Source organism: Heptranchias perlo, chromosome 6, assembly GCF_035084215.1.
Source record: "Heptranchias perlo isolate sHepPer1 chromosome 6, sHepPer1.hap1, whole genome shotgun sequence".
NCBI classification, from domain to species: domain Eukaryota; kingdom Metazoa; phylum Chordata; class Chondrichthyes; order Hexanchiformes; family Hexanchidae; genus Heptranchias; species Heptranchias perlo.
Window position 1 is genome coordinate 30,200,758 of NC_090330.1, and position 12,137 is coordinate 30,212,894.

Below are 12,137 nucleotides of genomic sequence, written 5' to 3' on the forward strand. Positions count from 1 at the left end.
TTAGTGCTGGCATAATGGAATTTTTGCAGCAGTTTCGAATAAGCAATATATTCCTTCTTGCCATTAGCCTCTCCACAGAATTCATTAATCAGCCCTGAAATATGTATCTATATAATTTGTTTGAATATACTTTGAGGGGAGCATGAAATTGCATTGATTGGTAATCATAGAATCATACAGCAAAGAAGGAGGCCATTCAGCCCATCAAGCCTGTGCTGGCTCTTTGAAAGAGATATCCAATTAGTCCCATTCTCCTGCTCTTTCCCCATAGCCCTGCATTTTTTTTCCTTTTCAAGTATATATCCAATTCCCTTTTGAAAGTTACTATTGAATCTGCCTCCACCATCCATTCAGGCAGTGCAATCCAGATCATCATAACTCGCTGCGAAACAAGAATTCTCCTCATCTTCCCTCTGGTTCTTTTGCCAATTATACAACATTTCAACTTGCAAACAGCATGAAATAACATAATGCTGGAGTGGGTGGAATTCAGTTTAGTAGTCAAGTACAGTTACACTTTGCTCTGACCAGACATAGCAATATCCCTTCCAGAATCCAATTAGTTATGGCTAATAAAAGTTTTCGGAGACAGAGTCCTTGAAAACAGTGAGGAGACAGCAATATTCATTCCAGAATCCTATTAGACGGTGGCTATTCAAAGTTTCTCTCAGGTAGAGACCTTCATAGTTCTGATATTCAGAAAGTTTGTGTGTGTGAACTTTGACAAGCTTCAATGTCAGTAAAGTTAAGAACTAGCTTCAGTGGAGCATCTGAGCCATTATCCCCCTTCATCTGCTAGCAACATGTGGAAGCAAAACTCACACTTTAATGAGGGGGATGAAGGAAGAATTGTAAACAAAAATGAAAAAATGTATTTATATAATTTTATTCTGTGCACAATTTTTTTTTTACAAATATTTAACATTTTATTTTTTATTCCCACATCCATGCCGTCTTCAGTCCACAGATACCATCAATGCTGCTCCTTGACTGACCCACTAAGAGGCATCCAGAAGGTGAAATTATAAGACTGAAACTTTAAAGGTTTGTGATAAGTAAACTTTCTGTATCTCTTCAATTAAGTTTCAATCAATATCCCTTAAAAAAAAGAATTTTTGGTTATTGCGGCAATGAGCGAGTTGCCAATGAATAAAATTGCAGAAAATTTGTTTATTTTGCTTCAGATTTAGCACAGTAAAAGTTGTCTCACTATATAACCATGCTGGAAATTTCTAATTTAGGGTAAGGAAAATAAAATATGCTTAAACAAATTATTTAAAAGAACAACTAGTAAGCAAATGAAGATTAATCCAGTGACCTATCAAACTTTCCCTTGCTGGAATTACTTTACTGGCCAGAAGGGGGTGTCAGGAACCAGTTTGTGTATTGCAACTGAAGGTTAAAAAGATAATACTGCCCACCAGATGAAAGCATCGAAAAAAATACGATGACTGCAGAAATATTTGCACCAGGCAAGCATGTGTGTTAAAGTGACTATTGCATAGATTGCAAGCTTTTAAAGAGTTATGAAAACAATTAGGCATGGAAAACCAAATAAAAGATACTGCACAGAACAACTAGTTCAGAAAAGAGTGCTTATGGTTCCAGCTATCCATGTAAATGGATATTTAGCAAGCTGGAATCAAGGATATTTTCACTCAACACACCTATGTCATCCCAAATACTTGATAAATTTTAACTGTAGTAAAGTTACTACTATAAGTTTTCAAAATTTATTGTCAGAATACTTGCTTCGTTCATGTAAAATGGTACAGTACACATATGTTACATTTTAAAATGAATTCTAAGGCTCTCCTACATCTCACACTCAATAACAGCGCAAACATTTTCATTAAAAAAAAACTTGATTCAACAAAAATGAAATGCACTACACAGTGTCAGCTTTGCAAATTCATGACAAAATATCCGAACTGAAGCTGCAAACGTGGAGACATCACATGCTTTTTGTTTCCCACTCCTAAAGCATGCTCACAAACCAGCAACAATAGAAAAAAATGAACACTGTCCAAAGTAATTGTCCTTTAAAAGTCTGGATAAAGATCATAGATACAATACTCAGCACAGTTCATCTACTGTTGGTAAAATTAAGTGTAGCAGCTTTTATAAGTCAAGTCAATTGTATAGAAGGGGATGGGGTGAAGTGAAGGTGTGTTTGAACAGTGTGGATGTAAGTTCATAAACTGCCCAGCTGGAGTCTTTGGGAGGTTACAATCAGTTGATAAATTATGAAGCTTACATACAGTAAAATCTTGTGCTGCAAATACATTTGACATAAAACACTGATAGACATGAAGTAACCTACCACAAAATGCACCTAAACTTGAAATTTGTACCAATTAACGTATATTCTGCATCATGGATATCTTGACCATTAAACATAACTGTTCAAGTACCAGATTAGAAGATATTTTCTTGCTATTGGTAAAACATTGTTATACAGCAAGAACATTCACCACCAAAAATTAGAAATGGTTGCTCTAGCACATTCACAGCTTCAACTGCTACAATCTGTAACCATAAAGGGAAAAAAAAATAATTGGTCTGAAGAAGCTGGTCAAGTAAACTATAGAAGCAGCATGTCAATAAACACAAACTGTGCTAGAGCTTTCTTTTCAAGTCTAACCCAAGTACTTTATATTATGGAGACACTGCTCCATCTGTGGAAACAAAAGAACTTGGCTAATGTGGTTATACAGTACATTCTTGGGACCTGAGCCATAACCCAGGATGCCAGCCATATGTTCAGTCTGTAGCCTTAGCGAGTGCATTGAGCTTGGGAATTGCTACAGCTCAGTACCGGTGTGCCTGGTGTGAGTACTGTGGAGGCTGCTGGGAGGTAGTTGAATATCCCATGCTGCTTTGTGGTTGTGATGTGCTTGGTCCAGGATTCTGATAGGCAGCATGTGGGTTGGAACGCTTTAAAAGAAAAATGACAATATTTATTTTTATTTCTCACTGAAAAATAATTTAAAATCGAGAATTATAGTGAACTATAGACAGTTTTGAAAGCCATTTTATGCTGTAATCTTCATGTTCGTTAAACATGAATATTATATCTCTTTACTGAATTTCATTCTTTAGTGCATAGGGATCTTCTTAAAAATTTATCACTCAGTCCGGTCACACTTTTGATTCAGGAAAAGCAATACTGGTACATAGCCAGATGGAAAAAGAGAGATTGTTGATTTACAAAAATGTATTTTATTAGGGGGAGAAAATCAACATGCTGTGGGTCTGATGAAGCTCCTTATTTATAAAAGCATGGTGCCAAAAGACACATCATAACTTTGAAAGAATGTAAAATGTTTGGGAAAAAACGTGAATTTTTACAGCTTTTTTCTTTCAAAGTTACAATGTGTCTTTTAGTACCTTGCTTTTTAAAATTAAGAAGTGTAAGTACAATCTAAAAAACTCATTTAATGAACTAGTCAAATCTAGTTATGTTGAGATATAAAAATCTAAAAATTTGCTCAGCTGAGTTTAAAGTTTTTACTTTTTAATTTATGTATCACTCATACTCCAGAAAATCAATCATGTCATTGAATCGGTTATTTGAGGTGAAGGAATGAAAGCATAGAACTATATTTTTTTAAATTACTACACATTCAAGACTTGTTTGATATTTGTGGGCAATCTAAACAGTCTACAATATCAATGTAAGTTTTACACTGAAATTACATTAATACAACATTCCTTTACAATGTTTAAGTTCACTTTAAGAAACAAGTCAGAATTTATCCACTATTTTTAGGGAAAAATAGATTTTAGAAATAAAACTGCCTACAACCATCTTGAACTTTTAAAAAAAGCACGTTACCCTTAACAATGAGCTCTGTACCTGATAATCTGAGGTCATGATAAGTCCACCTGAGGTAGTGGTAGGGGGAACAACTCGGACTTTCTTGAGAGGGGGTCCTTGCGTGTGACTGTTGTCTTGGTTCCCTGGATGGCCACCTCCATTAGTGTGATTATTGCCTTGCTGTTGCTGTTGGTTCTTCTCAATTTGTTTAAAAAAAAGACGGAGAGAAAAATCTGAACTAGCATATTGCAATATCCACAATCACGACTAGACCTGGTGTACAAAATTCTACAATTTAAATAGCTATTACCCTTTTATGTAAGCTTCTTTTCTGCATCAAAAACAAGCTGTTACTTGAGGCAGGAATTAGCATAAATGTGATAGACTACAGATGCAGTTCAATACAAACACAGCAGTCAACTAATTTAAGCACAATATGCCACAGCTAAAAAAAAATCTACCATTTACTTGTCATCTGCTGCTTTAATGTAATTTTATCCAACAAGTTGAACCATAGAACTGATCATTATACAACATCAGCATAATTTGTGTTTAATTACAGGGAGTCCATGATATGCAGGAACTTTTCTATGTGCTCTGTTCTTTACACCTACCTTGTCTCCTTTATCATCAGGTTCATCTTCTGTAAGAAATTCTCGTTTTGGATAAGGAATCTGACAACCGGCAAAAACACTGCAAAATTTAAAAAGATAGGAATACATTGAAGGTCACAATTCTACCCAGCTGTATATCTCATTCTTGGCTTTCTGACATCTACAGCAGAAGGAAATTTAAAAATATAGTATCAAGTCTTATAACTAGCATTTCCTTCAAGAATTTAAAAGTCAGTGTCTACTGTTACTATCTGCCAGTAGAAAACTAATAAATAATGAGCCAAATAAATAGTTCCGAATATAAGTTTAGTAATTCCTTGTTGGCAAAGGAATATAAAGCTGCAATATATTATAGAAATGTTAGCTACTAATAAAATTAGTACTGCAAAAAAAAATATGAGCTGTGAAAGTTAGAGATCCAAGAGCAAAACCTCCCTTAATTTGCCAGTTAGTGAGTCTATATTCTTTGCCAATCACATGCAATACAGCATATATTTAACCACTTCAAATGTTTTTCTATATTTATTACATAATTCAATAGGTACAACTCATTGCAGGATGGTTAAAAAATTACATTTACTTCACTTAAATGCACTGTTCAAGTGGAATGAACACTTGCGTACTTAAAGAGAATGTGCTGCCACCTGTCATCTCCAGACCTCACTATTCCATTGCTCTCCTGGCTGACCGACCATCCTCTGTAAACTTCAGCTCATTCAAAACTCTGCTGCACCTATCCCATCCTGCACCAAGTCCCGCTCAGCTATCTCCCATGTCCTTGCTGACTTATGTTGGCTCCCATTCTCCCAATGCTTCCAATTTAAAATTCTCATCATGTTTAAATCCCTTTGTGGCCTCACCTGTCCCTATTTCTGGAACCTCCTCCATCCCTACAGCCTCTCTGGTCTTTAATGCATCCCCTTACAATTTGCTCCATCGTGGCGGCTGTGCCTTCAGCTGCCTATGCCCCATGCTCAAGAATTCCCTGCTTAAAGCCCATCACCTCTCCACCTCCCTCTCCTCCTTTAAAAACCAACTCTTTGACCAAGTCTTTGGTCATTCCTCCTTCTATCTCTTTCTTTGGCTCGATGTCCATTTATTTCTGATTATACATCTGTGAAGTGTCTTGGGATATTATTCTACATTAAAGGCACTATACAAGTTGTTGTTAAAAGTATTCTTGAATGGTCTTTGTAACAAAAGGAGTCAACATACTCTGATGTAGGGAGTGGGTCTTCAAGGAAGTAGGGGTCCTGCATAGCCTGTTCTGAGGTAATTCTCTTGGTTGGGTCCATTGTGAGTAACTTCTGAAGCTGAAATTAAGTAGAGATTACAAGAAAATACAATATCATTAATTGTACTGGTCACCACTAAAATTAACTGATGACTATGGCACCATTTTTCATATAACCTCCCTCCTCTACCAGTAGAGCCAGTCTAAATTGCCGACTTTGGGAATCATGAAAACGGGTGTTATGCTCACAATCTTTTTCCAATATTCATATAAATATATACAGGAAATAACTTAGGCAACTGCTACGCAATAGAAAGTAGTAAAGGAAATCATTAGTCAAAGATTTAAGGATTACTTATGAACAATACACCCTATACAACTGAGATTACACATGCCATTATTAAACCAACAGCGTCACTTACATAATGAGGCACTGACGCATGCTGAAGTAGAATTTTGTAAGAGTGCTTTTAAATAACCAGTCAGATGTTAAACAGGGTTTGAATTTAAACCCATGATGCTGGTACAGGTATGGCATACGGACAGGGTCAATATTCATGTACTAGGTTCTGTTTTGACATGCATGAGATTCTTATCCTGTTAAACATTTAAAGGATATTTATGCAATATGGTTGTTAAGTCAGAACATGTAGAGATGAGAGCTCTGCAAAATCATTTTAATGCTTTTTTAAATATAAAAATTATTGATGCAAATCTCAAGTTTCTCTGACAAATTACTTGTTTACTCATGTTGAAACCATTTAAAATCAAAATATTAAAGCATTTTTGCAATATGAGTAAAGGGAATTGGAATTAGAATGGGTAACTCCTGTTGAAGAACTAGCACTACTAGATGGGCTGAATGGCTGCCCTTTATGTTTTAATTTCTATTCTCCTCGCTTCAGTGCAATATATATTTAAATATTTTAACCGATTTCAGCAAAGGTATCTGGAAATATTACAGATCCTGTCACATGATGTAATATCTTCTGGTCTTGCCTTCATAGATATACATTTTGTTCCAGGTCATGCAACACTACTTTTATCTTGAACATCAAAAATCTCCATGTCAAACAGCCTGCCAAACCACGCTGCAATGCTATGAAAACTAATTTTAAGTTCATTGTAGCATTTACTGTATATTTAAAAACATCTCAATGTAAATTTAAAGCACAAATCCAACCATGGGGGGGTTTTAGGAAGTAATCTGAATCTTTTGACTACACTGTAATGCACTTTGAAGTATCTGTGATTCCCTATGTTATGCGTATTGTAAGTGTTTTATTTTAGAGTTCTTTTCCCTTTCTATGCATCAGATTTTGTTTTTGCTTTAGTCTAACAGATCTTAATAAAGATAAATATTCCCATTTTAATTAAATAGACCATGGTTAGCTCATTTTCTGACCTTGCTTTCCGGTTTGTTTTTATTCTTACTGACCTTCATCTTTATTTATCTCACATGGAACCTCTCCAGGTTTGTCTGAGGTCATGCTGCATCCTGACTTTTATTTAATTCCTCTTTGTTGGAGAATGTGCACTCATATCCAATGTTTTTGCAATATTTTAGAAGCCCAGTACTTATATTCTCTCTGGCCTGAATAGCGCATTCATTCTTAATCATTATTTTGCAGGTTGACTGGAAAAATAGCAAGGTTTTAACTTATATACCGGCTAGTTGTACTTGTATTTGGTTATTCAATAAGTTGGCTGCACTATAAATGCTGTTAGTTAACTCACCACAATTTTAATTTAAGTTTGCATTATGCAACATGTTTACAGATTAAGCAGGCATTTAAGTAACCGGATTGTTGGCAAGTGTTTCTTGATTTGTGAAGATTTAATTAATTAATATGGATTTGTTTCTATAGCTGTGTATACAATCAATGCACAAAAAATATCAAGGCCAAGACTTACCAAATGGAAAGCTTTGCTATCTGGCTTTACTTTATGTTTCTCCATATACTTGATAAGGCTGCAGTTAGTATAACTGGAAGAAATAAATTCCAAGCTGTCAGCACTTTGAAATGCTCTGTTTTTTGCAAAGAAAAAAAAAACTTAATTTCAACATATTTTAATTCCCATTTTTTTCTGGGCAGGCAGTGGAGGGACCAAATGCAATAAGAAATACTACTAATTGTTTACCCTGTCTAATTAGCAAACAATTTGCTCTCCTCAGAGCCATCCGACAACCTAACTGAAATTAGTGAAGAACTTCATATGTAGATCAATCAAGAGATTTGGTCACAAGCAATAATTTAACTACATAATGGGGAGATCTTTTAAAACCTAACCCATATATTGTTTCCTCTTGTCAATAAGACAGTGATGAGAGTTCAACTTTAATGTTATAGGGGAGGTTAGAAAAAAAAACTTTACAAAAATGGTTCTTAGAAAGTGGAATTCTCAGCCACAAACTATTGTTGAAGCAGAGTCCATAAATTCTTTTGTTTGAAAAAGAGAAACATTAAAGGGCTGGGGAGCAAGCAGGAAGTGGGACTAGACTAGACGCTCATTTGAAGAAAAATACCGATGCAGACTTGTTGGGCTGAATGGTCTGTTTCTATGCTATAACACTGTGATTCTATCCTGCTGACAATGACTCTCACCTCCATATAGTTGGCTTATGCTGCAACTATGCCTCCCTTCAGACAGTGAAAGTTCTTACTACTTACTCCTCCATCAATAGAAATAGATATCAATACATGGTCACCTGCACTCCATTCGCCCTCATCTAAAAGTGTATGTCCATTCTTTTGAGGTGATGACAGCTCAACCTCTGAAAAGAATGGACATACAACAAAGAAGTTAACACAGAGGAATTTCCAAGTTGCGACCACTCTGAGTTTGGCTGCAGCGGTTGAATACTAAGGCTGAAGAAAATCATAACTAAAAGAGTCTAACGTTCTCCCCTATCATTCAAATTTCAAATACAAATGGATTAAGCCAAAGATGCACAGAAGTGGATGGTTCTCCTAAGCGATTAGCAAGTTTGTCCAGGAAATAGCTGAGCCATTCAGACTGTCAAGTATCAGATATGAATAATGTCCACTTGGGTGAGATACTGGAGGGTGATCAGCACTGCTAAAATTATACCCCAGCGAGGATTCGATGCCTTCAAGGAAAAAAGAGGGAAGTGCAGAAAATTGGCAAGAAAAGTTTGTGAGCAAAAAAAGTGGCTTTCTCTGTTAATTAACTGAGAGGTCAGCTTAGAACACAGTACTGCCAAAGTGCTCATGATCTCAGATCAACAAAGTAATATCTTACTTCATGGAACTACATAGTGAATGGTGTCAAGAAATCCCAATGCATATTAGCCTATAACATGGCCAAAGCACAAGTAGAATCAGCTTCAACTTTTCTCAGTATTTCTTGAAGAAAAACATAATTAAATAAATTCTAAAAACTGTTTAGTGAAGCTTGCCTAAATTTTATTACAAAATGAACAAACAGCTGGCTAGATTAGCTAATGTCCTAGATTCTGTTCACTTAGCATGCAATGGCTCTGTGATCAGCAGCATAGTGGCACTTCTGTGACAAAAATGAAGTGTCTTTTCCTTCGTTTATAAGTCTTTTCTGTGTAATATTATGAAGTATCAGGACAAAAAAGTTCTTTTAAGAAAGATACTACCCTCAAAACAACTTGACATTGCATGCTCAGAAACTTGTCTATGTTTTCTGGCTCTGCCTGAAGCATACAAGAAGCCAGTCAAGATTTTGATTACTAACAGTCATAGCATCCGAGGAAAAACAAAATGATAGGAAAATATAACATGCATCACCAGACAATTAATCAATGTCACAGTATATTCAAGACAAACTTAATCCAGACTGCACTCAAAACACCCACCAGGTAGTTTTCGACAGGCCCATTGCGCGAGTAATTGCCTTAGACGAGCAGACTGGCTTCTCAAAAGGCAAGCTTTCATTTCAAAGAATGCAAGAAGTTTTGGACATTTATAATTCCCTCATTAGTTGCAAGGCACAAATTCCACTGGTAAAAACACCCATACAATCCCAAGTAGGGATTAAGATGATATACTACCCAGAAGAATATACTATGTTACCTGAAAAGTCTGCAAAGAAAGACTCAAAGGAACTGGCTTGCCTGTTTTAATTCCTTAATGAACTGATTTAAAATTGTGTTATGTGAGCTGACTTCGACAAACAGGCTGTATTTATTGCTGCTGTAAAAGATTATGGACTAAAAATTCCACGGGGTGTTCTTCTGATTTCCTGCTGTAACTTCGATGGAACCCTCAAAAATCGGTGTCCATGACTAAAAACTGCTATTGACACCATTTCTTTGGGATTTTCACTGGTCTCTTGCCAAAGTGATGCAGGTGACTGGCAGTAGCCCCATGGAATTTCAGGGCCAATCTGAATAAACCCGTTTGACAATTCAACCTGCCTGCAGCAGTTTAAAGGGTCAGGCATCCTCCGATTATTTTTTTGCTGCGTGCCAGTTAGTTCCTTACAAAATGTCTTACAAGTCACCTGGCGGGCTATGAGGACAAAGTATCCCATACTCTGAGGATTGAGACCATAGAGTGTGTCTACCTGAACAGACGGAAGGTTTAATGTCTCATAACTCAGTACTCCCTCAGTGCTGCACTTAAATATCTAGATTCTATGTTCAAGTCAACCTTCTGAATCAGGTGAGGGATGAGGAAAGAGTTGTTGGAGAAGCCCAAACTGCAAGGACTTCCTTTTTCAGATAACATTACAGTAACATATTTGACGACAGTAGCCAACCACCTCAAGGAGTCCTGCTCCTCAGGTAGCACCTAGGAGAAGCACAAGATTAGGTTTCAGTGTGCACAAATCACACATTGGTACCAAATGGAAGCACTATATCAAGAAGCACTGCATGTGTGCACACACATTATGAGTTTCAAAAAACATTATGGTGGTTCTGAAGTCTTGTAAAGGTGTTAAAGTTCCTTTCATTAGGTAGCATGAAGGATCTGTCAATGATGGCATATTTGTAGAGGGCTGGGGAAAAATGTAGACAGGACTGCTAATGCAGTGGCCAGATGTCGAAGTCAACAGAAGGCTTTCTGTATGAGAGTGGCGCAAATGTCTCTTGAAGTGGTTAACAAGTTATCCTCTACATTCTTTTCAGGCTGCTGCTCCTCTTGCTGCCTGTGGCGGTTTCCTTTTCCAGGGCCATCACAAGGAGGTCTCCTAGTAAGGCAGAGCTGTACTGAATGCAGCACACAATCACAATCTGAGATCCTAGCAGGACCTTCTTGCAGGATGCACCCAGATTAATCCAGGCACCTGAACTGTTCTTTCAACATGCCAATTATATGCTAAATTATTTTTCTGCATGAATGGACCTCATTATACTTAGCTTGTATCCTGGGAAAATGCACAGAGGTCATCATGTGGTTGCAGAGGATAGCCTTTATCTCCCAGAACCCACCCAGAGACATGCCTTTCTGTGTCAGAGTGCTGACATGGTAGACTGCCTTAAAATGAAGATGTTGTATCCACTTCTAGGAAAGCAAGATTCACTTGCATGAAACAGTTCTACTAGTCAGTGAGCTGTTTGTTGAGTGAGTGAAATCCTTTCCCGTTGATGTAGATGGTCGTACTGCGTAAGGGAGCATGTAAAGCTACATGGATGCAAACTGTGACCTTTGAAAGTTTGGAGATCTGATACTCTGTAAAACTGCTGAGCCCCGGTCATGCTGCCATTGATCCTCCATGAGGAACAAAATTAAATAACTTGCTTAATGCATTTGTACACAGCTGATCGGCTAATGTTAGTGATGTAAGCAGTGGGATCCTGGATTAACCCTGTAGCATAATTATTAAGGGCGGTTGCAATCTTTGCAGCCACTACCAGTGTCAGAGCAGTAGGTTAGGTTGCACCATATGACATAACTCAATCATGACTTTTTTTGTGAAGTAAAGCCTCCACAAGTACAGCAGGTAGGAGCACCTCTGACTGCTAGCAGGAAAATTAGCCACCAAGCAGAGGTACAAGATCAGGTTCAAGCATGCACAAATCACTGGTACCAAGTGGAAGCACTGTGGTAAGAAGTAATGCACACTATGAGTTTCAAAAAATATTGTGGTGGCACTGATGTATCCCATGACCATCTCTTTTGAACCAAGTGTGAAACTCCTTCAGCATTCTTTGAAAGTGAAGTCAAGCTTCTTTCCAAATCTACACTATTTGGGATACTTTGAGCCATTCCAGGGATTGCCTGGGGTTTCTTGAAAATTTCAATTACTACCTGTTACCCAAATAAATCCCTCCCTGGGAAGAAAATTACTAGCAATACAAGCTGCAGGTCAGAGGGGAAGCTTGAAATTCTCAGCCAGGCAAATATAGGAAATAGTATTCCCTTAGATGCAGACTGTATCCCTGTCCTCAGACACTAATGGAAGAATGCTGAAATAATTTAGCAGTCTGTTTCATAGTGTCATCAATGGCAAAACATTAGACCCGATAGCATAA

The 12,137-nt window shown here is 37.1% G+C and overlaps 1 protein-coding gene across 2 annotated transcripts in view; it reads right to left on the reverse strand.

Annotated features, from left to right (window-relative positions):
- Positions 1-870: 870 nt before the first annotated feature.
- cdk8 (cyclin dependent kinase 8) overlaps positions 871-12,137 on the reverse strand; it is a 113,821-nt gene continuing 102,554 nt past the window's right edge. Inside the window, exons 9-13 of one of the 2 annotated variants that reach the window (XM_067986020.1) lie at positions 7,583-7,655; positions 5,650-5,747; positions 4,435-4,513; positions 3,860-4,015; positions 871-2,937 (exon numbers count right to left, since the gene is read on the reverse strand). In XM_067986020.1, the coding sequence (XP_067842121.1) occupies positions 2,812-2,937; positions 3,860-4,015; positions 4,435-4,513; positions 5,650-5,747; positions 7,583-7,655 (532 nt within the window). In that variant the 3' untranslated portion in view covers positions 871-2,811. Of the gene's footprint in view, positions 2,938-3,859; positions 4,019-4,434; positions 4,514-5,649; positions 5,748-7,582; positions 7,656-12,137 lie in introns of both variants that reach the window. The other variant, XM_067986019.1, reaches the window with a different exon arrangement.